The sequence below is a fragment of the Arthroderma uncinatum genome (genome assembly GCF_011692745.1).
Source record: "Arthroderma uncinatum strain CBS 119779 chromosome Unknown scaffold1, whole genome shotgun sequence".
Taxonomy (NCBI): domain Eukaryota; kingdom Fungi; phylum Ascomycota; class Eurotiomycetes; order Onygenales; family Arthrodermataceae; genus Arthroderma; species Arthroderma uncinatum.
The window spans coordinates 4376699-4402479 of record NW_022983863.1 but is presented as its reverse complement, the minus strand read 5'-3'; the positions used below and the strand labels follow the sequence as shown (position 1 = coordinate 4402479).

The following is a 25781-nucleotide window of genomic DNA, read 5'->3' as shown; positions in this document are numbered from 1 at the left end:
ATTCAAAGGCCGAGGAGCCGACTGTCCATGTTGCAGCCATTCCCTTTGTCTGCATGCGTGTAGCTGTACCTTCCGGTCACAGTGCATTTCGTTACACTACAACCTCGCGCAGGCCCAACGTGTATCACGTCTACCTACCTTATCCATTGGGAAGACCGCGTTCAGACCTAAATCCAGTATTTAGGTTACGTTGTCTATACTTCAGCGAGTGAAGGAGTTTGACTGTCGGTCTAGGTAGACAGTATAAACCGGTACACCACTGCGCTCTTCTGCGACGGTCGCATTTCAAGTTTGCCGTCCACCAGCCAGAGCTGAACAGCGCATCTTCTTGATATACAACGACGGTATATCCTACCACACGATTCTTCCGAGTAATGAGTCTCATATATGCGGTCTTACTCTATAATGTGATCTACCTTGCCTGGAGGGTGGAGGGTATTACTGTGTAGGTTGTTTGAGATCTGCCTTCAGAATGTGCATTTCCTTTGTATAGATATAGGAGGATTCTGCACTTGCTTAGACAGAGTAAAGCAAGTAAAGAGGCCTTCAATAAGCAAATGGGCATATCATTCCTAAATCAAAATAGTATACATACGGATCGCCAGTGTAATGAGAAGCGGTGTCGTTTCCTCTTTATTATATACTATGTCGGTATAGATATGGCGTTGAGACGATCAGATCGGAACCTTTTTATCTAGGTACTCGACCATCAAGCATCGAGTATCCAATTACAGTTAGCCGCCAGCTATGCACAGTGCTTGTGGGACGGCTCTGGGTCTTGTTTGGCATATGTAGCACAGCATGAGGAATGTGGTGGGTGCTCAGCACGGAAGACAAAGAAGCTGCTGCGACCTGTGCCATGTTGATAACTCGGATTAGATAGGGACGGTGAGAAAAAGGTTTAGGCAAAAGTTAGGTATATTTCCGTGCTGGAGTAGAGGATAAGGAAAATATGTTATTAGTTCATATTCTCTCGTTTGCATATCATCCAAAAAGAATAACGCCAATCATGACTTAAAACCAAAAGGCATGCTAATAGGGGAGGTAATGGAACTCGGTGACAAATCCCATCTATACTAAAAGGATAAAAAAAGCAACGGAGAACCGTTTCAAGCAGCTCCAATCTGGGGTTTCTTCGCCTTCACGTCTCGTTTTGCACCCACATCGTCTCCATCACCGTCGACCTCCATTTCCACAATGAATCGCTCCCAGGTGGCTAGGACTCCTTGGTAGAAGTCGACTTGTTTCTGGGTCATCGCACCCAATGTATCGCGGAACTCGATGGCTTTGATGCGTTCGAAGTCAGTAACTTCACGTACGACCTCTTCATCAAACATCTCCGAAGTAGTTTTGGCACTCTCCACCTCGCGGGTTAATTCGTCGATGCGGAGTTCTAGCTTCCGCACTTTCTCCCTGCGCGATTGTTCGTGGTCAACGCCCCTGATATCTTCCATCTTAGATCGCAGGAACGAGGCAGGGTTACTTGTTAGTGGGTTTGTAGCATAGTAGGATGATGGATTATTAGTCAAAGTATCGCGTTCGGCCACGGCCTTGTTGAGATAGTCAACGAGGGCTTCGTAGTCAAGTTGTTTTTGTTCCCGCGTCTTCAGCAGAGTTTTGAGTGATAGAATGTAAGCTTCCATATCTCGGAGACTGCCCAGGTAGTTTTGATCTGTATGTTCTTTCAAATCTTGAATACCGTAGGATGTTTCTTCTACCGATCCGGCAAATATCTGTAGCGGCACCTCTAGCTCCGGTTCAAGAGGAACAAGTTTGCGGAATTGCATAGCTAGTTCAGCATAGTCTGTTTCCAAATCGCTCTCGCGCCGTGCAACCCGGGCAACAATTTTCTCCACGTGGCTTAGATCTTCATCTAGCTTGTCGGCCTTTTCCCTTACTTCGGTGAAGCGCTTATCCGGCTTGTGAACTTTTGTGAATGCATTGACAAACGTATCTGCAAAGTTGTCGAATATATTACTTCCGCCATCGGAGGCATTGGTGGAGCTGCGGGATGGGCGCATCCTCATGTGTGCGTTCCATTCTCCAGATTCAAGAAATGTGACCAAAACCGGGGCTCTGCGGAGAACAGGATGGAGGGTGATCCTTTTGATGAACCGGTGAAGTGACCAAGCACGGCGCTGGGTGAACTCAGGCCCGAATCGGTCTCCGCGTACGTATTCCATCTTGTGCTTGTCTGGCAGCGGTGGGACTGCGCAAGCAGGATACTCTCGGAACAAGGTGTTGTAGAGGAAGTAGAAGTCCGTAAAGCGCCGCCTAACGCTGAAGTCTGTTTTCTGAAAGGATTTAAAGTTGGTCTATCCATTGCCATGGTCATTCATACGTCAGTACTGGCTTCGTAATTATTGTGATAATAAGAGGTAAACAAGCAAGGGAGACCAACATGAGTAGACACAAGGTAGGAAACGTAGACATCCTTTGTGCCCTCGTTCTCCTTCAGCGGCGTGTCTACTGTACACTCGATCATGCCATTGTCTAGACCGCCCATAAAACCACCGGCTCCTTCGTGAGTTGGGGATAGGACCTCATCTTCCGCGGAGCTCATTCGGCGCTTCCCATTGGGGTCATCCCGCGAGCTCGAGGCGTTGTCAATATCAGTATACGATGTTGCCGGCCGCGAAACATCGCTATCCCCATCGTTCCTCCAAGAAACACTATCGAAGTCGTTGTGGTCCATGGTTGGTGCCGCGGTTACGTGTGCGTGGGGGGTTTATTTATGTAGGAGCCTGAGTTGGCTAGGACTGGTATAGGGCGACCACAGATCTAACTGCGGCTGACACAGAGGTATAAAATGGTATAGCGGGCTAATACAAGTACAAGGATGTAAAATGCGGGCTCATGGCAAGATCGAGCTGGTCTCATCGGCACCGCGCATAGGAAGCCCGAACTTGAAGCCGCGATGTTTGAAGCTTCAAGGACGCTCTTGCATCACGTGGTTTGATGATGTCAGGATCTCCCTCTTTGGGCCTAGCGCCTGACCGAGCTTGTTCCTACTGACATTTTCTACTTCATCTTAGAACGAGCAACGACACTCGCGTCTACAGCTATTATATCAATGAGAGTACGGAGTATACTGGCTATTATAGACTGTCTACGGAGTACTCAAACCGGCAGATCTCTTAATGTGAGGGACTTTGCGCCAACATAGTCTGAATGACAAGCATATTCGCTATGGACGGGACGATGGGTAAACAATCTTCAACGGCTTTAAGCGCCCTTTACTTGATGACGATTGCAAGGATACATGCAGTCCCAATGCAGGGCTCTCGAGAAATGATCAGCTTGGTGAATAATAATCCTCAGTCACCCGTGCATGCATCTCCGGCCAGAAGATTGACCCCAGGGCGGGATGTAAAACGCTAGGACGACCCCCCTTGGTTTGGCACGCTATCTATCACCATGCATATCTACAACACACCGGCTGGAGGGGCTGCCGGCTATCAAAATGCTCAAGTGGAGCGTACTTGGGCTGCAACGACGAATTGGCATTGAGACGGTCATTTATAGCCCGGTCATTGCTTACTATGCACGGAGTATACAGCACAGGCATGGCCACGATATAGCCTCAACTTACAATAAGCGATAGCAATGTCGAAGCACTAAGCGGGATAACCCGAACACACCGAGATGGAGGTGGCTGGCTACTCTTGTCGTCTATCCTGAGTCTCCTCAGGGACTCCGTACAACTATTTCCCCTTCAGGCAGAACCTGATACGGCCGTGTGTATTGCGACGTTTCAGCCATGGCAAGTGATATATCTGGGCAAACGAGCCACGATCTGCTCTCGATCTGCTATCTGGACAGTACTGCCATTATGGAATACGGAGTAGTGAGGAGGATGGATATATGCATACAACGGCATGAGTGAGCCCAAGCACCTGCTCAGTGCAACCACCACCGCTCTGGCAAACAGACCAGCGATTTTCGACGAGCGCCGATAGGCTGACTGCGAGTTTCAGTTAGCGCTGAGAAGAAGTATAAAAATGGCGAAAATCATTCTCGTCGAAGATCGAACCGGCGAAAAGTCGTGTATCGCGGCCGTATCGCGGAAGGGCGACTGTGACACTAGCGCCACTTTTTCATGCAGGCTTCTATTGTTCTCTGCAGAGAACAATAGGTTATTAATACGGCCGCCCTGGCTTCCCCACAAGCTAAATAGGAAACCAGACTGCTGGGAACCGCTAGCCATTGTGGTTTATGTGAATATATTACGGGCTTTCTAGGATACTAGGATATTTCTGCGCCCCTGGACAGAATGGACGAACATGATGCAGGTCTGCCACAGGGCGAGAGGACCCTATTGGAAGCCTCGGGTTGACGGGCATCGCTGTCGCTGGCCTCTTTTGCAGCTCTTTGGGGCCGGTCTAATACGACCCTCTCTGTCGGTGTGCTCTTGTCTGTTTCCCCCCGGACGCACAGCAGCCGCCCCTTTTTAGGGCCGTGATATATATCAGATATATAATCCTGCTCGGTTCCAGTGTTGTGTGTCCCCGGATTTCGCTGGTCTTCCTCTTGATCTGTTTTATATCTTCTCCCCCTCTCCTCTGTGTTTTGTTGAAGCATGTCTTTTTGAGTTTTGACTGAAGCTTTCGCTCTGCCCCATACCTCGAAGGTGTTGTTTTCTTATGTATAGAGTTCTCTTCTCTCGCTATTTGGATGGGCTTGTTCAGATGTGCGACTCGATGCCCGTTGACAAGGCCTTCGTCTTGAGCCAGCGCCCTTTCAACCTCCTGTCCTTCTTCACTCGGTGGATCCAGGCATTCACAGCAAGACTGTCTGGGAGGCAACGCTATCGACCTTTGGCGGAGCCCGAATCCGCCCCGGAACACCCCATTTCCGTAGTTTGCATCTCGGACACACATAACTGGCAACCTGAGCTGCCGGATGGCGATATTCTCCTCCACGCCGGCGACCTGACGGTCAACGGCACATTCGAAGAACTGCAGGCACAGCTGACATGGCTCTCCGCCCAACCACACACCTATAAAATCCTTGTCGCCGGCGAACACGACGTCCTCCTAGACCCACCGTTTGCACAGCGAAACCCAGACAGATACCCCTCCGTGCCGGGAAGAACTGTCTGTGATTTGAATTTCGGCAGCGTCATATACCTCCGAGATTCATCCGTTACATTACAATTCCCAGAGCACGGAAATGGACGTGAAGTTGCCATACATGGCTCGCCGTCCATTTCATCGAGCCCTGATCATACAGGAGCATTCCACGTCCCTCGCGGCACAGACGTGTGGACAAGAGCCGTACCAGAGGGAACGGATGTCTTGCTAACGCATGAACCACCGTCGAAACATCTGGACGGCGACCTACAGAGCGGCTGTGCTTTCTTGGGTCAAGAAATTGAGCGAGTGAAGCCCCGTCTTGTCGTATTTGGACATGTACACGATGGATACGGACTGAAAACTACCAACCTTGACGAGCAAGTGGTGCCAGTCGTGGAAGACGCCATTGACCGCCAACGAAAGGGGCTCGGTCCGCTTTTAAGAGCGGCATGGGAGCAAGCTGGCTTCTTATACGAATACATCTTCCCAGCAGCCCCTTCCTTAACGCAGGAGATAGAGAAACCAAAAGCTGCCCTTACCACCTTCGTCAACGCCTGTTTAATAGGCGACCTGCTGGATGGAAATGACAATATTAATGAACCAATCGTGACCCATATATAGTTTTCGTTGGCTCGATACTATTTTATATTTTTTTTTACAACTTCTATGGAGTATGGGGACCGGGCGCCAGCGGTAGGAATGAACATTGGAGTTCATAATTTTGTTTATTTGGTCTTTTTTTATTTTTATGTTCCCCATACTATCTCGGGTCGTGCATAGCCCTTTATCTGATGTACATTTAGCGCATAAAAGACACTTCTTGACGAGTCAAACTGGAAAGGAGCATCTTTCTGTTCACGGCGCTCTCTCGCTTTCTACTTTTATGCTGTTCAGCACGCCAACGAAGCAATTCTTGAACTCGCACCTCTCTCCCCTTCACCCACTCACCCGCTCACCCGCTCACCCAATCACCCACACAGAGCAAAGATTCTACCAGCCAACTCCTAATAGGAGTAGAGTTACTGAGAAACTCATATTCCACACTAAGGCAGTATGAGATTATGAATTGCATATCTCGTTTCATTCCTCTCTTATGATACTATGATACCCATCATGGAACAGCGTTGCTGCTAGCAATACCCCATCCCCCGAAAATATGTCACAGTTAGAACACGACAGAGCGTCTGCCTATTTTATTGTATCTCGGCTTCCTACGTGATCTCTTGAAATCAACAGGCGAGGTTAAGCTAAGCAAAGGGCATGAAGTGGGGAAGATGGTGTATGGTCAATTGTTTTATTATTATTTGGAGTATCGTGATTCCTGTTCTTGCAGGCGTCTAACCCAATGATACGGAGCATTCCTTTTCTTCATGGTAACGAGGATGATGCTATTGATCTGACTGTTCGTTTTATATTTCGAATTTGCCTTTTTGTCTTGGCATGATTTCTTTATGAAGGGTGTTAGATCTAGAAGACAATAGCGTCGAATATCCAAGGCAGAGCAGGATCTCTGCCTATACCTTTTATCTATGATTTTCCATAGTAGTGAATATCACTACAAGCTATAGTGGATCTCATTTATGAATTTACTAAAACGGCGAAACTCGTTATAGTATACCGTGCTTCATCTCTATATAGCACGTCTTAACATATCCTTCATTCGGGCCCTAGAAACGGACAGTAGGCTAGTCCAAGTACTAGGCATTGACTAGTCTATATATCATGACGGCGTACGCCAACCCTGACGTGTCAGGCCACGGGCGCTCATGCTGAGTTGTTGATTAAGCCAAAAATTAAGACAACACTCCAACTAAATAGGGACAAATGCACACCCGTAAAACTCAGACAAAAATAAGAATAGAAAAGGAACAAATACAGAAATGTAAATTTAGTACAAAAGGCATGATATCAAGCATATAAAAAAACGCAATTAAGAACAAAATTATGGTGTTGAGATGTATAATATATCCAGCCATCTGGAAACATGAAAATAGTTATAACAGGCTTTGAGAAAAAGAAAAAGTGGTAGGAGAAGACAACAGGCGGGGAATCACTCATGCAATCAAACAGTACAAGCCATGATCTGAAGCCGACGGAAGAAATGCACGTCTAATAAGGATATAATAAAGGGCGAAGTAAAACATCTGCTCATGTCCCTCAGGGTCTAGCTGGAGACACTGGGGTAGTAGCTTCGGGTCCATCATCATGATAAGAGTCGTCATCCTCATCCCCATCAACGTACTCATGAGAGTCGTCCTCTCCACTGCTGAAAAGGGGATCTTCGTCATCGCTACCTCCGGCAAATGCATCGTACAGTTCTCCTCCGCGACGAGTATGTTTCTTGCCTCCAGCACCGGCACCACTGAGTGGGAATCCTTCCTCATCTTCAGCCACCATCTCGAATTCATACTCATTCAGAGGGTTGTTGCGGAGACGCTTTCGTCGCTGAACCCAGAAATAGGCGCCCAATGCAGTGCAGAAAACGAGAATTAGACCGATAGAGCCATAGATCCAGATTTGGGTATGTTTTGAAACGCCAAAGGTGGGGAATGGGGATGGAAGGAAGTGTTCGGCTCCTGATGAGGGTGCTGACGAGGGTGCGGATGCGGCGGTGCCTGCTGGATCTGGTGTGGTGGAACCGGATGGTTTTGGTTTGGTAGGTCGGTCAACGTTATCGGTGGGACGGAATGGAGGACTGGTCTTGGTTGGTCCTGGGCTGACACTGGTCGTATCAACGTGGGGGGCGGGTATGCTGGTATCATGGTCGTGATCATGAACATCGGGTAAGGGGTGAAGCTTTTGAATGCTGCCGTCGATGGACTCTCCCCATAGAGTAAGCCTCCAGTCAACAAATGTTCCGTTATATTCGTTAACCTGGGTATCTTTGACAATGACAGTCCACTTTCCTAGTCCATTTTCACCCCTATGATGTGAAAACTATTGTTAGCTGTGTACATAGATAAATGAAGGAGTTAGAATAGCCTTACCAGTGAGCAACAGACATGAATGTCCAGTCGGCATATCCGGCCCTCTCGTCATCCTGAGATCGAGTAGTACTAAGGTAGCTGATTACACCACTTGGGCTGCGAAGCTCAACGCTGAGGTCACCACGTCGAGTGTGGTTCACATTCATAGTGACGGTCACGTGTTCAACTCGCTCCAGGTTATGTTCCTTAAGCATCTCGTCCTTTATTTCAAAAGAACTGGAAAGGCCCTTGTCACCTTGAGGAATGTCATGGTAGACCTTTAGCCAGGGCGAGTGGAACCAAGCCTGTGGTTTAACCGGCTTCCATTCTTTAGCGAATTGGACCGTAGAGTATGCGTCAACCTTGCCATAACCGAAATCATGGCTGAACTTCTTGCCAATACTCGTGGTTTGCCATCCTGGGGCAGTTGCATTGATTGGAACGGCAGTTTCAACGAGTAGATACTGCAGGTCACGCCAGCTCAACTCCGGACGAACCTGGAGAACAAGTGCCATTACTCCAACAACCAAAGGTCCGGCCGCAGAGGTTCCACCATGTTGAGACGAGCAAGTGTTGGCACCAACGTCTGAAGTATGAATAGAGCCGCCGCCTCCACTGCTGTATGCCACCACCAGCTGCGCAGAGCAGGACTCAGAGTAGTATGGGTGGTCATTGTTCCAATCAACAGCACCCACAGTAATGCTGAAGATACTGTTGGTATAACCATCGAAGTTACAATTATCCTCATGGTGGGCTCCATTTCCGGCAGCAAATACAAAAACAGAGCCCTTTCCTCCGCGTCCCTTTTGAATTCCGTTGGCTATGGCTCGGCGAACCAAAAGGCCAGGAGTATCCATTGTCCTTCCATCGTCGATTGGGCCCCATGAGCAAGAGTAAATCTGGTTTTCCTGGAACCCGTAATTGACAGCCACAGCTTCATCTTCATCGGAGATGGACTTGGATAGAATACGGATTCCAGCGACCTTGCCGTCATACGCAACACCGACACCGCAAACATCATTGTGGACGGCAGCAACCTCGCCTGCACATCTAGTGCCATGCTTATCATCGTCCAACAAGGGCCGGGGCTCGGGTTGCATTTCGTTAAAGTCGTAGGAGCCCTTTGCAAAGTAATTATCCTTTAGGTCGTTGCTATACATATCCAGACCGTCGTCAACAATGGCGGATATAGTTCCCTTTCCAGTGATTCCCTCTAGCCACAGACCTGTAACGTTGAGGTCATTTCCAGGGTGTATGGGGTTGAAAAGATGCCACTGCTGCTTGAAAGACGGGTCTCTGATACCCAATGTGCCTGCAATCTCATTCTGTCTCGTTGAAGCAGCAGGATCTGGGGCTTGGTCGGGTGAACGGCCGTTGACAGCGACGGGCCCTCGTGGCATAGGCGGAGGAACCCGTTTGTGCAGACGCTTCTTCAGCTTCAACTTTTCAGACCATAATACACCGTCCAGTCCATCTCTTTCAAAATATTCCCCACGAGCTTCCAACGATCTTCGACGACGCGCTCTGCTCTGTAGGTCATCCAATATCTTGTTCAAATCACCACTTCTTTCTCTTGGTAAAGAGAACGTATGATGTCCTTCCAGCTCTCCTATCTGGCCTTCATGTCGAGCTCCCAGTAATCGTGCTGCCTGGTCCGGCGATACGGAGGAGTGTAGATGGACGGCAAAATAATCATGGACATCGTGGTCTCGGCGGTATAACGAAGCGTTAGTCGCGCCTGCACCGATCAACAGAGCCGTTAAATGGAATATATTTTGAAGCTTCATATCTGCGCGGTTGCGCTACGGGAAGACCGCAAACCGGGTGGTTTTCAACCCGACGGAATTATCGATTGGCGTGCATTCGACTCGGGCCCGGAGAAGGTGACGTGTGCTTAAGGCTAGGCGGAAAAATATTCGAGGCGAGGAATATTTATCGCGCGATGTGATGAGTCGAATATAACGGTGAAAAAAGCAGATGGGCCGTAGGTCTCGAGAGCCGTAAAGGAGTGTTCGGGTTTCTGAAAGGGTCGTTGGTCGGGATGGTCGAGAAACAGGGTGGTTTAGCTCGAGGAGCCTGAGGCCGTGCAGTCCACTTACATTTAATTTGATAGCAAGAACAATTACGATGCGAATCCACTCCAAGAACAACCGCGAGTATTTTTAAATGCAGAATTTACTGATACTGTTAACGAAGGATAAAAGACGGATGTTAATATAAGAAAAAGAGGCACCGGGGAATTAAAAAATGGCAGCTGTTCGCCGCTGGATGATCTTCCGTCAGGGGCGACGCCACTCCTGTATACGACAACCAAACCAGCGGTCCAGGCCGCTGTCAGTCGTCACCTCGTTTAATACATATCTATCAACACCCCATCGACAATGCTCCATTTAGCTATTCTATATAACGAAACAGCCTTCTTTATGAATATGTGGCTTCTTTCATCGTGATAACTAAGTATTTACGTATATTTCTTTAGACTGGAGTTACGGATAATATTTATCCCGATAACCGGATTAGTCTTCGGACCATCTTTATTCCTGTGGACACGTGATAAGATATACTCTGCTTACTAAAAATTAGCTCCTTATATAAGCACCACAAAATATATTCTCCTCAGGGGCTTGGGATATATTTTACTACAACACGTGTTGTATTTATGCATATAAGCTAGATACATCTCGAAGGAGAGACCCTGTCTGTCCTGCAGCAGGCTCCCTCGAGTTCGTAATCCGGACAAACCCTTACAGGATCCTTGGAGTCAGCTGGCTCATGGTTGGGGACACCGCCGCGTTGCCCATCAATTTGGCCCGGGGTTGCCAAGTCACCGATTTTTGATAACTGATCGTTAAAGTTAAAAAAAATGATGATTCGCGCCGAAGCAGTCGATTGACAATGGTCCAAGGCGACCATCTTTACCTGGTTGCAGGCCCTTAGGCTCCGAAGATTGCCATGGCTCAAACGATTGTCAGGGTGGCACTGCCCAGTAGGAAGCGTTTCCTATATATATACCCTTCCTTCGATCTGTTTCTTCCTTTACCACACACGCACTCTCTCTCCCTCTCCCTCCCTATCCCTTTCTCTCCCTCCCTCTCTCATGCACTCTGCTTTTCTTGTTTTATTTTACATTCGTTTTCCTGTCCTGGTTCGGCTTGGGCACATATTGTGACCCCAACCCACCTTCGCGTTCAGGGAATTAACAAGGAACCATGGTCCCAGTCATGGAGGAAATCAAAGACTACCTTTACCCTTTGAGCCCGCCTTCCCGTGTCCGCACACGCCCAATGGAGCTTCTCTGTGTTGGCCCTTCTCGATCTGGCACATGGTCTCTTCGAGCAGCCTTGCTCCATCTGGGCTACGACCATACCTACCATGGGTTTGACGTGATTATGAACCCACCCGACGATAAGGCATGGTATCTACTTCACCGCCAAAGATTGAAGCACAACGCATCACGACATCCAGGCTCGAAAGAACTCGCCATATCAGCTGCCGAGTTTGATCGAGTCGTGGGCCACTGTGTGGCCATAACTGATCATGCCGCTAACGTCTTTGCACCGGAACTTATTGCGGCATACCCCAAGGCAAAAGTCGTCCTCAACATGCGTCGGGACGTTAGAGCATGGCATAAGAGCGTCATGAATACCATCATCGTACACTCTAGAGACTGGGGATTCTGGTTTAAAAGTTTCTTTAACACGGACCTCTTTTGGGCCCAGCAAGCGTTTTACCGCGGCACCTTGCACTGGTTTTACCGCGGCGATTTTGAACAAAATTCGATCCAGGTTTTGACGGAACATTGTGAGATGATACGAAGCATTGTGCCGGAAGATCAACTGTTGGAGTGGGATGTTGAAGACGGATGGGAACCACTGTGCAAGTTCCTAGGCAAGGAAGTCCCAGATATACCCTTCCCAAATACCAACGACTCTGCCTCTTTCTTCAAAAAATGTGAAGAGAGCTATGAGGCCCGGGTGTCGAAAGCCACTAAAAACATGTATCTATCCTTTACTGTTTTGCCGTTTGCAATTCTGCTCTCTGTTTATTTTTTGCAATAGAAATGAGGGTGATCAAATCACAACTCTCACCCAAAGATGTTTAAATATGGTGTCACTTTTTCAATCTTGATATAATGACGAGCGAGAACGTATTAGAATACCACAAAGATTTTCGTTAAAAGCATAGACATTGGAAACTGATTCCACAACCGCCTTATTTCTGAGCTACTCATTTCCTGTAGATCGACAGTGAGGCTCCCTAGGCACCTAGTATACTCTTATACGTACACTCCCCATGCCTTCTCCCTAAGCCTTCTCCCTAAGGCCTACCCCCCTAAGGCCCCTAGACTTAGCGATAATAAAGAAACTTCTTAACCAATGAGAGATAGATAGGCCAGGATAACCTGCCATCTGATTGGGAGATACCTACAAAACAGATATCTAACTCAACAAACGAAGGAACGTACTTCATTAGGTTAAAGCTGCCAAGGTGGATATCTGATACCATAGATATGGCCGGGGAATAAGGCAATTCCACAATGAATTCTAGTTAGGAATATCTTTTAATCAACAATATCACGTCGATTAGCGTTATCCCTCTCGATGACTATCTGCTTTGCATGGATGGCCGCGTTCTCGTCACGAATGGTGGCATTCTCAGCACGGGTTGCTTCAGCATTAGCATAGAGTAGTTATAGAGTTCTCGTGCTAAGTCGACTAATACGCTCTTTAAGTCGTGCTAGTCAAGTTTCTGTCGCTGTGGCTCGCTGTGGCTCGCTGTTCTAGTTCCTATATACTGAGGTTAATATTATTATCAAAGATAAATAAGGCGGGTATCTTAAGAAAACCTTGAAACAGAGATGGACCTGGTACTGTTATGGGAAATGCGCTGGAACCGGTACTCCGTAGAAGGAGCAATGGGAACCGTTCGTTACTCTCCATAATAATAGTAACAAACTCAAGCGCCAATAGAGCTTCGGTTAGCTTAGGTAATGACTGAGCTAAAATAGCCGCAGAAAAACGATATAAAACCCATATTTCAGCATGACCCCCCTCTTTGAATTGAGTGAGTGCATGGTTTTCTTGTGTTTATTTACGACATGATGATGGGAAGGCGTTAAGATGACTTCTTCGTGAAGTCGGAGAGGAGCATTTATACCACCCAGCTTTTGCTTTCTTTTTACGTTCTGATCATTGTTTCCAATTTGAAGCCCCGCGTTCCCGTCTATTCAAGTCTATATTATGCGTGTCATTACTCTTCTCGCCGACTGCCTTCTCTGGCTTGCGCCTCGGACTTTCATTCGACTCGCTCCTGAATCATGGCTTATCAGTCTTTGTCACCGCACCAAGAAGGAGAAATGGCTCGGTAATTTCCAGCTAGGGGACCGGGTGATACGACTCCCAGGCAACGTTGCAGTCAAATACGGAGCTGGAGTGTTACCCGGCGAGGCAGCGACGCAACATTATGCCTACCAGCATGTCGACCCCGATATTGTTCGAGTTCCGCAGGTTTACCGTTACTTTCAGGACCGGTCCAGTCCAGCGTGGCCGACGGGCTACCTGTTCATGGAATATATACCGGGGCAGAACCTGAAAGAGCTAATTAACCTTGATGCCAATGATAAAATTACGAAACGCGTGACAAGAATCATCTCGCACCTCGGAGAGATAAAAGGCGGTACTGTTCCTGGTCCAGTTGGCGGCGGGGTGCCTTATGGCTATCTGTGGGGGGATGACGGCGCCAAAACGGAGTTCTCTTCTCTTGTAGATGTGAATGCATGGATTAATCGGCGCATTGAACTGCTGGAGAAGACTGTCGATCTTACGGCGTATCCGCTTGTCCTCTGTCATATGGATCTCTGCCGCCGCAACATTATATTGATGGAGGATAAGTCGATATGTCTTCTCGACTGGGGGTTTGCTGGGTTTTTCCCTCGTTTTTATGAAGCTGCAGCCATTCAGTGTTATAATGATCATTTCAGGATAGCACTACTTGAATCAGTAATGGATACTATGACATTGACAGAAGACGAGTTGCGCTGTACCGATTTGATTATCAGGGCGCGCTCTGCAAACCTGAAATGGACCTTGTTAGTAAAATTGAACGTAAATCAACTAATCCTTCCTCACGCTAACTATTTTACAGTGATTCGCCGTGCTTTCCACATTCCTGCCCCTAGTCTCTAGACCTGTCCGAAAGAAGAATGAGAGAATGATCAGTTTATTGTAAACCAGTGCCTAAAAAGGATTGACCATGGGTTAGAATCTCGTTATTGAAGCATCCTACCATAGCTTTGAGATATAACCCCTATCAAACGTGTTATAGGCCTTAAACTCGCTCATTGTAGCCTTATGCCGTCTCGTTCTTGTCTATAAGTCTATCCTCAGCATCCTAGAAAGGGATGTTATGGGACTTGATAGGAGACAAGACATGGAGCCACAGTGGCGTCAAGGAGCTTCCAAGCTTTGTAAAGGACTGGTAGACCTCCGGGCTCAACCATGGACCGCATCCTCCATCGACAGCGAGAGAGCTAGCGAGATATCACCGTCAACAAAGACGCCGGCGTTGTATCCCTGAAGATGAGCGTGCTTATGCAAGGAATCGAGGCCGAGCGCCCAATGACGTGGAGGCGCCGCCAGCCACCACAAGCCCGCCCTGCGAAGACCACCGCAGTCGCACCGCCAGAGTCGACATCACCCTCGAGCAGCGCAGTTCTCACGATAGACCAGACAGCTATCATCATCCGGCGTCTCTACGCTCTGCCATTGTATCCCCGTTGGCCGTTGGAAGTGTCATCTGGCAGCTCGCCGCCGCCGGAGCTTATCCCCCAACTTATCTCATCGAGCTTATCTTGCTAGCTTGGACGCTGATCCGGCATCGAGATAATTTTTTTATACGACAAGCAACTGCAGAACGTCCTGGCAGCTCGCTTACATTTCTCGGTTATCCTATCTTGTGCTGGCCGAGGTGAGTTTGAGCTTCTCCTTGGGTGTCCTTGATGGTAGTGATATATTAACCTCCCTAAGTAGTAGTTTCAATTGCGCCTTACCGACTTTGGTGACCTCCCACAAAACAAAGCCTAGAGCTCTGATGGTATAAAACGATGCTTGTAGAGCCATCGAGTTGAGATATATCTGGAAGTTCAGCATCCTACCGCACAATGGCTGCTCGTAGGGCATCAGTGTCACGACCACCCCCCGAGTTCGACGACTATCAACCAGCCCAAAGAAGGAACGGAACCATGCATCCAAGTGGTTACTCTGATCGACCACTTATCCAAGACGAATACACCATGTCAGCGGACTCGCAAACACGACCTCCCCAGGCATCGTCACAGGAAGGGGACGGGTTCCGCTCATTTGCGGACCGTGCCAAAGAACGCGGCCAAGAGGAGTTACCATACGACAATGTTTCGCCCAATGGAGCTCAAGACACTCCTATGAATACTCCCATGAGCCCTAGTAGCGCATACCAGAAAGCAGACTCACAGTCACCATCGACACAACAACATCAACCGTCGCCAAATATCAATTCACCAACCCAGTCACAACCTAGTGCCAATGCATCACCTACCGCGCGCCAAAGCTCCCAGTCCGCCTCGAAAAACAAGAAGCCTGCTCGAGAATGGGCACCAGCGCGATCACCGTTGAAGAAGCTAGAACTTACGCTGAACGATATAAGTAAGGAGGAGAAACGTGCGAGGGTAGAGGAGGCCGAGATGCTTCTGAGGGAAGCTCGTGCAGGTCGCCATGGCCGCACGCTGAGCCGTGATGCAGGTGGTAAACCGCACCTTGCCCCAGACAATGCTATGAACAAGGAGAATGCGCCTAGGCCGACGACCATCGAGGAAGCCGGGCTACTGCGAAGTCTAAGCACTAAGCAGAAAGACAAGCTTCGCGAGAGCGCTCAGATCGAGTCAAAGAAGCCAGATGAAGATCAGTTTTCTGATGATAAAAGAGAAGGGTTCCAATATGAGCAGGCTGTTCCAATGGGCTACGATGCCACTCCCGGGTTTAACGAACGCGCGCCATTCCCGGATCCGAATTTCTATGATCAACAGTCTAGAGGTGCTCTACCTCAAGGACAGCAAGTACAGAAACCTAGGGAATTATTCGAACCGATTCCCCAGACAAGAGAAATGGAGCCAGAAACGCATGAGCAAATCGAGGAGCCGAAAAATGGCCAAACTAAGCAAAAGCATGCCTCTGTCTCATTCGCGGTTCCTCCGCCAACCCCTCCACCAGTCTCTGAATGGAGACATGCCGTTGTCGGTCGTTTATGTTTGACCGATTTCGACCTTCGAGTACCGGAGATGGAAAGGGAGTGGAGAGGACGAGGTGGAAGGGGAGCTAGAAATGCCCATAGAGGCGTCGAGAGCGGGCTGCCTAGGGTCTCTCTCAAGAGTAAGTTGTTTAGATTATGGCGTTTTATATACCCACTGCCTTAACGACCGCTAACATCGCTGCTATAGAAAACACACCTTTCAATCCTCCTCTATACCTAAAGTGTGGGCCTCTACTTCGATTTACAGGAACAACAAAGGAGATAGTAGGTCTACCAAGCAGGCCCACCGAGCGAGAGATCTGGAGAGGGTCCATTATGATAGTCACCCAGGACTCTGCTTCATTTTATGACACACCACCTACGCTTAGAATATTTTCCCAGCCGAGGGATCTGCTTCCACCCCCGCCATCAGATGTCCCTGGCGATCACGCTGCACCTCTCGCGCCAGAATATGTTGACCCCATAGCAGGCTTGGGTAAAGTGGGAAGAAACGGCAACCTGCTCTACGTCAAACCGGTAGATCATATCGAGGAAGGATTAGACCTTTGCTATGATGAAACTGAAGAGGGATTATTCGAACGCTCTCCTAGCCAAATCGACTACGGCGCTAGCCACCGCGTTTCTCTACCGCCAGCCATAAGGATTCAAGGAATAGACGGAGAAATGGTCGGAAAATACAAAGTGGTTAAAGCAAGTCGACTATATGTTGATCCTGCTCGAGATGTGACGTTCTGGCGGTTCAGCTTGGAAATCGAACTAGGAGACAAGCAGGAACATGTTGCATACCGCATCAACAATGGCTCGGTGGTCGGCTTCTGGGTGCCGGCAAAGGGCCAGGCGATGAACATTTTATATCACACTGGGAACGGATTCAGTATGTCTGTCGACACGGACAAATACAGTGGTCCCGATCCAATGTGGCGTGACGCTTTAAATTCTCACCAAACACGTCCCTTCCACGTCATGATCGGTGGAGGTACGCAAATCAACAATAACCCCATCACCGTGGAAGCCGACCATTTCCGGAAATGGCTTGAGATGAAAGGGAAAAACGAGAAATACGAGTACCCCCTGAACCTGGATATCAAGGGAGAATTGGAGGAATTTTACCTAGAAAACTATGCCGCTTGGTTCTCTCAGGGGCTCTTTGGAATGGCGAACGCTCAGATCCCGATGGTTAATATGTGGGACGATAATGATATTATTGGCGGGTACGGGTCGTTCACGGATGAATTGATGAAATCTCCGGTATTTGCCGGGTTAGGAAATGTTGCGTTCAAGTATTACTTGCTCTTCCAGCATCAAACTGCTGTGGAGGAGACAGATATGGATGAGCCAAGTTGGCTTCTTGGTTCGGCTGAGGGGCCATATATTCGACAAAAGAGCAGGAATTTGCTCATGAATCTGGGTGAGAGAGTAGCCCTACTGGCAATTGATTGCCGCACTGAACGTTCGGTATGGTAATCCCCTCTCCTTTCCTTTAATTGTAACCTAGTATCACCACTGACACGATGATTCAGAGGATGGATATTATGATTGATGAAAGTTATGACCTGATCTGGGATCGATGCCATCAACAGATTGTCAAGGGAGAAGTGAAGCATCTATTAGTGTTGGTGGGAGTGCCGGTTGCATTCCCAAGACTAGTATGTATCACATCGACTTCCGCATGCAATATAGCGTATACTAACCTCGAGGGAGTAGACATTAATCGAGGGAGTTCTCAAGGGCCCTGCAAAAGCTCTTGGACGAAATGGCGTGTTCCGTAACCCGAGCACTAAAATCGAGAATACCTCTGAGAAGATGGATGATCAATGGACCGCAAAGCAACATAAGCTAGAACGAAAGTGGCTAGTTGAAGATCTCCAGGAACTTGCGGCTGAGAAGTCGATGAGAGTTACCATCTTGGGGTATGTATCGATCGCCTGACATCTTATTACTCCTTGTATGTCTATTTGCTAACGCATTGTATTATAGAGGTGGAGCAAACTTGGCGGCAATCGGCCAATTTTACTCGGATCCCAACTTACAGATACCTAAAGACAAGGACTACAGATATATGCCAAACGTCATATCGTCTCCAATAGTGGATGCGCCCCTATCGGAAATCATGACCGATACCCTTAACCGACGCAACAAGGTGCATACACTGGATCTAAAGACGCTTGAGGATATGCGAGCGGTGTTTCTGCACGACGTGGAAGGACGACCACGAAATAATAAGCGTCTCTTGCCTAGAAGAAACTGGTGTTCTATCAGAGAATACGCCCCAGGTATGTTACCGTGTACACATAGTCCCGTAGAAACTATAACAGCTAACGGCTGGCCCGCAGGATCTACTCCTCCACCTACACCCCCAGATGAAACCGTTTCCCCGGGCTCTCCGGCATCCTCTACCGATTTGCGTCCGGGAAGGCTAGGGAGAACGCTGTCGATGTCCCGGGGCGACAAGCCGGCCAATGGGCTCATGCGGCGGTTATCGCTTCGTAGTAGCCAGCGCCCACAGATCAGCCACCCTATTCCTCAAGACCAGTTTACACAACGCATGAGCTATGATGACGGACGGTCACGACGAGATGGGAGTCACTTCCCACAGCAGACACACAGCGATGCAAACATTCCAGGACATCCTGGGTCCGGTGACGGCGACGGCGATAGCTCCTCGCTGCCTAACAAATTTGTCCGACGCCGCACCGACCTGAGTATGCGAGAGATCAAGCAGGCAGCAAAGGGCGGGCCAGACCTGCATCACTTTATTAATCTCGAGGGCGGGCTGCACATTACATTTAATTGTGAAGTCAAGCCCCGAGACCCGGCCGGGATCACAGTACCTTACCACGTTCTAGTACCTGCGCTATCTTTCGATGGAGAATTCGAACCAAGCATCGAAGCCGAGAAAAAGCAATGGTGGAAACTCAGGCACCGTAAGAACAACAGCGCGGTACAGGTCGACGGGCCAGAGCCAAACAATGACAAAGGCGAGGAGAGACAGGCCGAGAACGAGGCCTATCGCGACTACGAGCCCAACCCTGGGGAAGGCGGGCACGGGTACTATGACGACGATGCCAGCGGCTCTCCCCGCCTCGTCCAAGGTGGCCGAACGGGCGAAGTGGCCTCACCGAGGATGCTGCCGCAGCCGCCACAGCCTCAGGGAGGACACCATTATTTCAATGCGGCCATGCAACCGGCTAATGACGGTGACGGTGAGCATGGATACAGCGGCGTGGAGGCGTACCGTCCGAGGAAGAAGAAATGGCTGGGGATTCTTTGAAATCCGATGTGATCGTCCGCGGTTCTAGACACGAGAGGTTGGGTGCATTTGGCAGCGAGGTTAATCAGCAGCGATCTCGCCAGCCCCAGGGAAAAAGGGAGGAAGATAAGGAACGAGGGGGGAATCGTCTAAGCATGTTTCATCCTCCCCTCCTGTTTTGCTTGTTTTAGTGTATGTGGGTTTATTCTGGGTCTGCTAGAGGCGTTCATCGGCATCTATACGGTTTCTGATCCTCCCCCTTAGCTATACCCCAAAAGAATATTTGGCAGACGCCGATTGGCCTCGCATCGGCCCGTCGCATGTTATACGTATTCCGAGCCGCCCATTGGCCTCTTTTCTCGTCCATTCTCCGTCTTCTACCCAGTTAAAAATAATCTGTTTTCTTCAGGGCGTCTTGGAGCCAGGGCTGAAACCCATATCACGTGACTGCGAGAATATCCGATCCTTGATTGGTAATTTAGAACGTTCGAATTTCTAAGATCGCGAGAAAGCTGCAACTTGCGCCTGCAACACGCTTTCAAACCACCCTCAAACCGCTTTTAAATATCGATGTCTGGCTGGCGGTCGGCAAGTGGCGCCCCTGCTCCAGATCCCCTCTGCTTCATCCTCGCTCTCGACCCCGACACCCCTCGCCTGCGCCCAAATTGCCTTCGTGCTCCGTCCCCACCGCGCAAACCCTACCGCCGACTCCCTCTCGTTGATAAGTCTTTAAAGGCACCACCGCCACCCTGTTTCCCTCATTCTTTCGCAGATTCCCCTTCGCCTCAGTCCGATCAAGTATTGGACTCTCTCTGGTCGCCGTAACATCAGTTCAGCAACGCACCACCTCTCCGAACCCTTCCGTCTTTTCAAACCCTTCTTCAGCGTTTAGAAGTCCTATATCAAGCAGAATGGCGCACTCCAAGGTTGTCAGTAAGTATATCCATGGTGCAGGATACGTCGTTCTCTTCATTGTTTGCGCCAGGAGTCTCAGTACTGACTTATGGTGATAGTCATCGGCTCCGGCCCCGCTGCTCACACCGCTGCGATCTACCTCTCCAGAGCAGAGCTAAAGCCTGTCATGTACGAGGGTATGCTTGCCGGTGGCACCGCAGCTGGCGGTCAGCTCACCACCACCACCGAGGTTGAGAACTTCCCCGGTTTCCCAGCCGGTATCTCTGGCCCAGAGTTGATGGACAGCATGCGCCAGCAATCCGTGCGATTCGGAACTGAAATTATCACCGAGACCATCTCCAGGGTCGACCTATCCAGCCGCCCATTCAAGATATGGAAGGAGTACGCCGATGGCCCCGAGGATGCCCCAGCTCACACCGCTGATGCTATCATCATGGCCACCGGCGCAAACGCTAAGCGACTCAACCTCGCTGGAGAGGAGCAGTACTGGCAGAACGGTGTCAGCGCCTGCGCTGTATGCGACGGTGCTGTCCCAATCTTCCGCAACAAGCCACTCTACGTCATTGGTGGTGGTGACTCCGCCGCTGAGGAAGCCATGTTCTTGACCAAGTACGGCAGCAGCGTCACCGTTCTCGTCCGCAAGGATCATCTCAGAGCCTCCAAGACCATGGCCACCCGTCTTCTCAACCACGCCAAGCTCGAGGTCAAGTTCAACACCGTTGCCACTGAGATCGTTGGAGAGCCCGGCCCCCGTGGCCTGATGACCCACTTGAAGATCAAGAACGTCGTCACTGGTGCTGAGGAGGTTGTTCCTGCCAGCGGACTGTTCTATGCCGTCGGCCACGAGCCCGCCACCAAAATAGTGAAGGATCAGCTCGAGACTGACGACGAGGGATACATTGCTACCCGACCCGGCACAAGCTTCACCAGTGTACCCGGTGTGTTCGCCGCCGGTGACGTTCAAGACAAGCGATACCGACAGGCCATTACCAGCGCAGGTATGTACATGTATTCTCTTGAACAATAATTTCAGGAATTGTCACTAACTTACCCTTTTTATAGGATCCGGCTGTATCGCCGCTCTTGAAGCTGAGAAGTACATCTCCGAGCTTGAGAGCTCTGAGGGAGAGTCTGCCGCCCAGGCCGCCCACGAAGCCGCCATTAAAGAAGATACCAACCCCCAGCTTTAAGTGTATTTTTGCGTTAGAGCCTGATGACATGATTGCATTGTTACTTTTCGTTTAGATTTCATATTCGTGTAGATATCCTTGTTCTCTATAGACAGACCTTGTTTTCTATTCAAGTCCAAGTCTTGCATTACCAAACCTATCCAAGAAACACGTTCATGATGAAAATTGTAGTAACAGATACACGAATCTCTTGACTGTATTAGCCTTTCTGTTTACTAGAGTTGTATGGTGGTACAGCTTGATTTGCAACTATAGCTCTTGAAGGACAAATGCCTGAATAACGAGTAAATATGCAATGTACACTTGACCGAGTAAAGATTCAAACGCTCCGCCTGTGCCCTACCGAACGTTCATGACGCCTATCCTCTTGACGTATCAGAACTCCCATAATGCTGACTGGAAAGAGTAAGAAAGGAACCAGAGATGGAAAAGAAGTATACAGGAAGTAAAGAAACTGCATGCCTTCACCGCTCCCCCCTCGTTTTTGTAGTTTCATCATGTCCTCCTCATCTTCTGCCTACCATCTTGTATCCCATTTGCTGGATAGTTATCCTTCATATTCTGCGCAAAGGTCTCAAATGGGTTCTCGACGCACCACTGGTCCTTCACCTCATACGTCCTCCGCTCCCACTCGAGTACACGATCTTTCCACTTCGCAAAATCCTCATCGTTCGTTCGTCGATGGACCTCCATCTGGTCTAGATATGGCTTCTTGATCTCCTCGCTGGCATCGCGCCACATTTGTCCAAGTGCTTGTCGGATTTCGTCGCGAGGGGCCTTTGCGCCTTCTTTCCCAGTAGCCTTGTATTTCGCGTTATCACATTCTGTTTTGCAAATGTACCAGTAGTCTTTCTGGTATAGGAGGAAAGGATTCAAGGCAAGTTTACGGGGGCGAGGTTCTGCTGGGCCGAGTTCGGAGATGATGGCAGCCCACATAGCTTCATCATATGCTTTTCGAAGGACATCTTCAGATGCTGGTGCGGTTGGTGTGGAAGGAGCGGTGTGAGAAACGCCGTTGGGTGTGGATACGGCCTTTCGCTTCTTCTGAGGGGAGGTGGTAGTCGGTGTGGTCGGGATCGAAGCGTTATTTGATACTTTGCTTCTTGCAGGTACGAGGGGGGATGGGATATCAATCGGACCAAGGAACGACTCGATAACTTCACTGGCGGCACGTAGCCCTGAGAGATAGGCTCCATGCACAGTTGCCGGATGGGTTCCGCATGTCGCCTCACCAGCAAAATATAAACTGCCGATCGACTTAGCCATTGCGTCGTAGTCATCAGGGAGTGCATTCGCTGCTACATAAGAGTAGCTCCCTCTAGCAAACCTATCTTGTCCCCATCTCGTGACAATAGTTTCAAGGGGGTCCGGAACTGTCTTATCTTTGAAGATATTCCTTAATTGAGCGGTTACACCATTGATAATCTCGGTATCAGACAATTTTTCGGCCTTGTGGGCTGATTCTCCAGCCATTAGAGCAATAAGCATGGGTAAACCGCTGGTCGAAATACAATTCCAGAAGAGATAAAACTGCCCACGACCTGCACGATAGTCGTCTTGGGACATGCTGTCCTCGACCTTTGGTTCTCTTAGTAGACCGAACATGTCCCTTTGCACATCCCAAAACGGCTCATTGAAGACAAGGATCACTTTGTTTAATAGCCCGAAGCCAAGGCGTTCAATCGCATTGGTTTTCCATTCAGGAAGTGGCGGGGTGAAGCTGATGGACGAGTGTTTGAGCACACCAAGCGGCGCTGTAAAGACCACCTTATCAGCGTAGATAGTCTCCCCATCCTCACATTCAACTCGAGTTTTTTCGTTTGGTGCCGAGTCGGTGTTATACCATATTTTGGATACGGCTTTTTTGGTACGAACATCTAACTTTGATGGGAGCGACCATAGGCCTCGCGGTAACTGCTGATATCCGCCAACAACTTGCGCGTGCTCTCCCTCAAACTCGTTGCCCATATCTTGGTCCCAGCCAGATAGACTGAGCTGGCCAACGCTTGCGGCATTAGCATACTCGAGGTTAGCAAAATGCCAATTTAGCAACCGCATATCCTTCGGAGTAAGTTCGAGGAGACTCTGATACTGATTTATGGCATCGTCCATCACTGCACCCAGATTTTGGGTATCGGAGACCTTGGCTATAGCATCCAGGGATAGCGAATCGGCACTAGAAACATTATTTTTTAGTTTCCAGCCCATAGCTTGACAGCTCACGGCTGCTGAATGCTCTTTTGTAGGCTGAAGGTCAGATAGAGGGGGTCCGACTATCGGTTTGATATCTGTAGTCTTGTGTCCAACACCTCGTCGAAGTCGGGCCGCGGGCAATAAGGTTCCAGTGGTCCCGGATGCTGCAGCATTTTCAAATTCCCTTATCGTTACCCCGTCATCAGCGGAAGTATCTCGACCGGAATCGATTAATTCTCTATCTCCTTCAGCGGTTGGAGTGACAACCGCCTTGTGCCGATACGTTCCTGACCTATCCAGGATATCATTGTATAATTTTTCTGCCATGGAGTCCTTCATCTCATCGACTGCAGATCCATCCGTATCATAAATAGTTGAGATATCCCGAAGTAGATGGTAACGCAACGCAAGCTGGGCACGTATAATGGGGTCTAGGGGGTTACCATGGTCAAACCCAACAATGATATGCGCCCCCATTTCCGCTGTAGGCCGAAGTCCTTGGGGTAATTTGTTTGTTTCCAAACTCCGTAACGGATGGGAGTATATCCTGCCGCCTATTCGTTTCCGGCCTTCGAGGAGGATTATTTTGAGGGACGAGGAGCAGCCATAGTAATGCTGAAAGAGCCCCTGTAGCTGCCTAGCACACCCCAATCCAGCCATACCAGCTCCCACTATCACAATTGTCGGGCCATCCTTTCGACGTCCACGTTTCTGAGTTGATGGTGACTTTGGGATATCGACACAGCCAAAATTTATATACCCATTCCGAACGAGCCAGTTATACGAAACCGACGCAAGCGGCATCCATCGACAATCCTTTGCACACCCCAGCGCCTCATCTTCCGTGACGCTGAGCATAGGGTTGCGTGACCATAGGCGCAAAATACCGTTTCGGATATTGAGGTACGCGGTGACATGGAGATGGCACAAGTGATCTTGTAACAACTCCTGCTCGCCTTTGTGAAGGGCGTATGGGTTCAGTCTGGAGACGTAAGCCGATTCTACACATTGCTGCCCATATACGGACGAAGGGGTGCGTGCAGGTATTGACGACCTCGGCTTTACCCTGCTTGATAGAGTAGCGTAGTCCGTGGGTAAGGCCGATGAGACTGGCACGGCTGCTTTTAGCCGTGTATTCAGTGAAGCGGAAGGCAATATCGATTTAATTGATATCGACGCCGTCGATCCATTGGGAGCATCATGGCTATCCCCCGCTGACCTAGGTTCCCGCGATAGCTCGCTAGGACAAGAAGAGCTTGCCAATGACGGGGGGAAAGAGGAAGGCAGCGAGGAAAAGGACAATGACGAAGACTTGCCATCAGATGCATTCGAGTCCTGGCTTTCTTCCTTTCTCTGATGGTTGATATTGGAGTGCACGCCGTTAGTTTTTGGTTGATCCTCTGATATTTGTGGCAAAGCGGCCATCGATATTATCCCCATCTTGTCTGGCGAGATATCTGATTCAATTATCAGGCTCTTATCCTGCTCATCCGCGGCATTATTCGGCGCCTGTAGAGCTTCCATGCTGCCAGCCGGGGAGTTGTTAGTGTGGAAAGGAGTCGAACATGCGGAAAAGGAGGAGGTGGCGCCATACATCGACAACTTCCTCTGCCGTGAGCCCGTAGGGGCCCTTATGTTCTATCAAAGGCAGGCTTGTTCATATCCGATGCGTGTTAGCCCCCTAAACTTGTCCATATACCTACTTGATGCCTGCTCTTGGGCTTGTTCTTAGGCTTGTCCTTGAAGGCTTGTCGCAAAAAATATGAAGAAGCACGTGACATGTTATTTTGACGTCGAGAGTTAACTTCATCTTTTAACTATACAACATCACATCTCGGTGCTATCATGAAGGCCATATTCTCCAGATAAAGGGCCTCTGTCTATATATGAATATGTGATCATGTGCTGC

The 25781-nt window shown here is 49.2% G+C and overlaps 8 protein-coding genes across 8 annotated transcripts; 5 read left to right on the top strand and 3 right to left on the bottom strand.

Annotated features, from left to right (window-relative positions):
* Positions 1–1109: 1109 nt before the first annotated feature.
* Positions 1110–2695, bottom strand: GIQ15_01332 (sorting nexin family protein; the record flags this gene model as incomplete). The annotated part of the gene is made up of 2 exons (XM_033548749.1): positions 1110–2294; positions 2342–2695. 2 exons carry the CDS (start codon positions 2693–2695, stop codon positions 1110–1112), a joined length of 1539 nt encoding a protein of 512 aa, XP_033409700.1.
* Positions 2696–4688: 1993 nt separating this feature from the next.
* GIQ15_01331 (metallophosphoesterase domain-containing protein 2) lies at positions 4689–5696 on the top strand (the record flags this gene model as incomplete). Its single annotated transcript, XM_033548748.1, has 1 exon — positions 4689–5696. The coding sequence occupies one exon, from the start codon at positions 4689–4691 to the stop codon at positions 5694–5696; it is 1008 nt and encodes a 335-aa protein (XP_033409699.1).
* A 1536-nt stretch (positions 5697–7232) lies between these two features.
* GIQ15_01330 (kexin) lies at positions 7233–9828 on the bottom strand (the record flags this gene model as incomplete). Its single annotated transcript, XM_033548747.1, has 2 exons — positions 7233–7998; positions 8063–9828. 2 exons carry the CDS (start codon positions 9826–9828, stop codon positions 7233–7235), a joined length of 2532 nt encoding a protein of 843 aa, XP_033409698.1.
* A 1422-nt stretch (positions 9829–11250) lies between these two features.
* On the top strand, positions 11251–12099 carry GIQ15_01329 (uncharacterized protein; the record flags this gene model as incomplete). Its single annotated transcript, XM_033548746.1, has 1 exon — positions 11251–12099. The coding sequence occupies one exon, from the start codon at positions 11251–11253 to the stop codon at positions 12097–12099; it is 849 nt and encodes a 282-aa protein (XP_033409697.1).
* A 1182-nt stretch (positions 12100–13281) lies between these two features.
* Positions 13282–14226, top strand: GIQ15_01328 (uncharacterized protein; the record flags this gene model as incomplete). The annotated part of the gene is made up of 3 exons (XM_033548745.1): positions 13282–13955; positions 14066–14133; positions 14186–14226. The coding sequence occupies 3 exons, from the start codon at positions 13282–13284 to the stop codon at positions 14224–14226; spliced, it is 783 nt and encodes a 260-aa protein (XP_033409696.1).
* Positions 14227–15200: 974 nt separating this feature from the next.
* On the top strand, positions 15201–19595 carry GIQ15_01327 (uncharacterized protein; the record flags this gene model as incomplete). The annotated part of the gene is made up of 6 exons (XM_033548744.1): positions 15201–16443; positions 16512–17779; positions 17845–17970; positions 18029–18234; positions 18302–18597; positions 18658–19595. 6 exons carry the CDS (start codon positions 15201–15203, stop codon positions 19593–19595), a joined length of 4077 nt encoding a protein of 1358 aa, XP_033409695.1.
* Positions 19596–20485: 890 nt separating this feature from the next.
* Positions 20486–21679, top strand: GIQ15_01326 (thioredoxin reductase; the record flags this gene model as incomplete). Its single annotated transcript, XM_033548743.1, has 3 exons — positions 20486–20507; positions 20588–21487; positions 21552–21679. The coding sequence occupies 3 exons, from the start codon at positions 20486–20488 to the stop codon at positions 21677–21679; spliced, it is 1050 nt and encodes a 349-aa protein (XP_033409694.1).
* Positions 21680–22174: 495 nt separating this feature from the next.
* GIQ15_01325 (uncharacterized protein) lies at positions 22175–25396 on the bottom strand (the record flags this gene model as incomplete). Its single annotated transcript, XM_033548742.1, has 1 exon — positions 22175–25396. One exon carries the CDS (start codon positions 25394–25396, stop codon positions 22175–22177), a length of 3222 nt encoding a protein of 1073 aa, XP_033409693.1.
* Between the last annotated feature and the right edge of the window lie 385 nt (positions 25397–25781).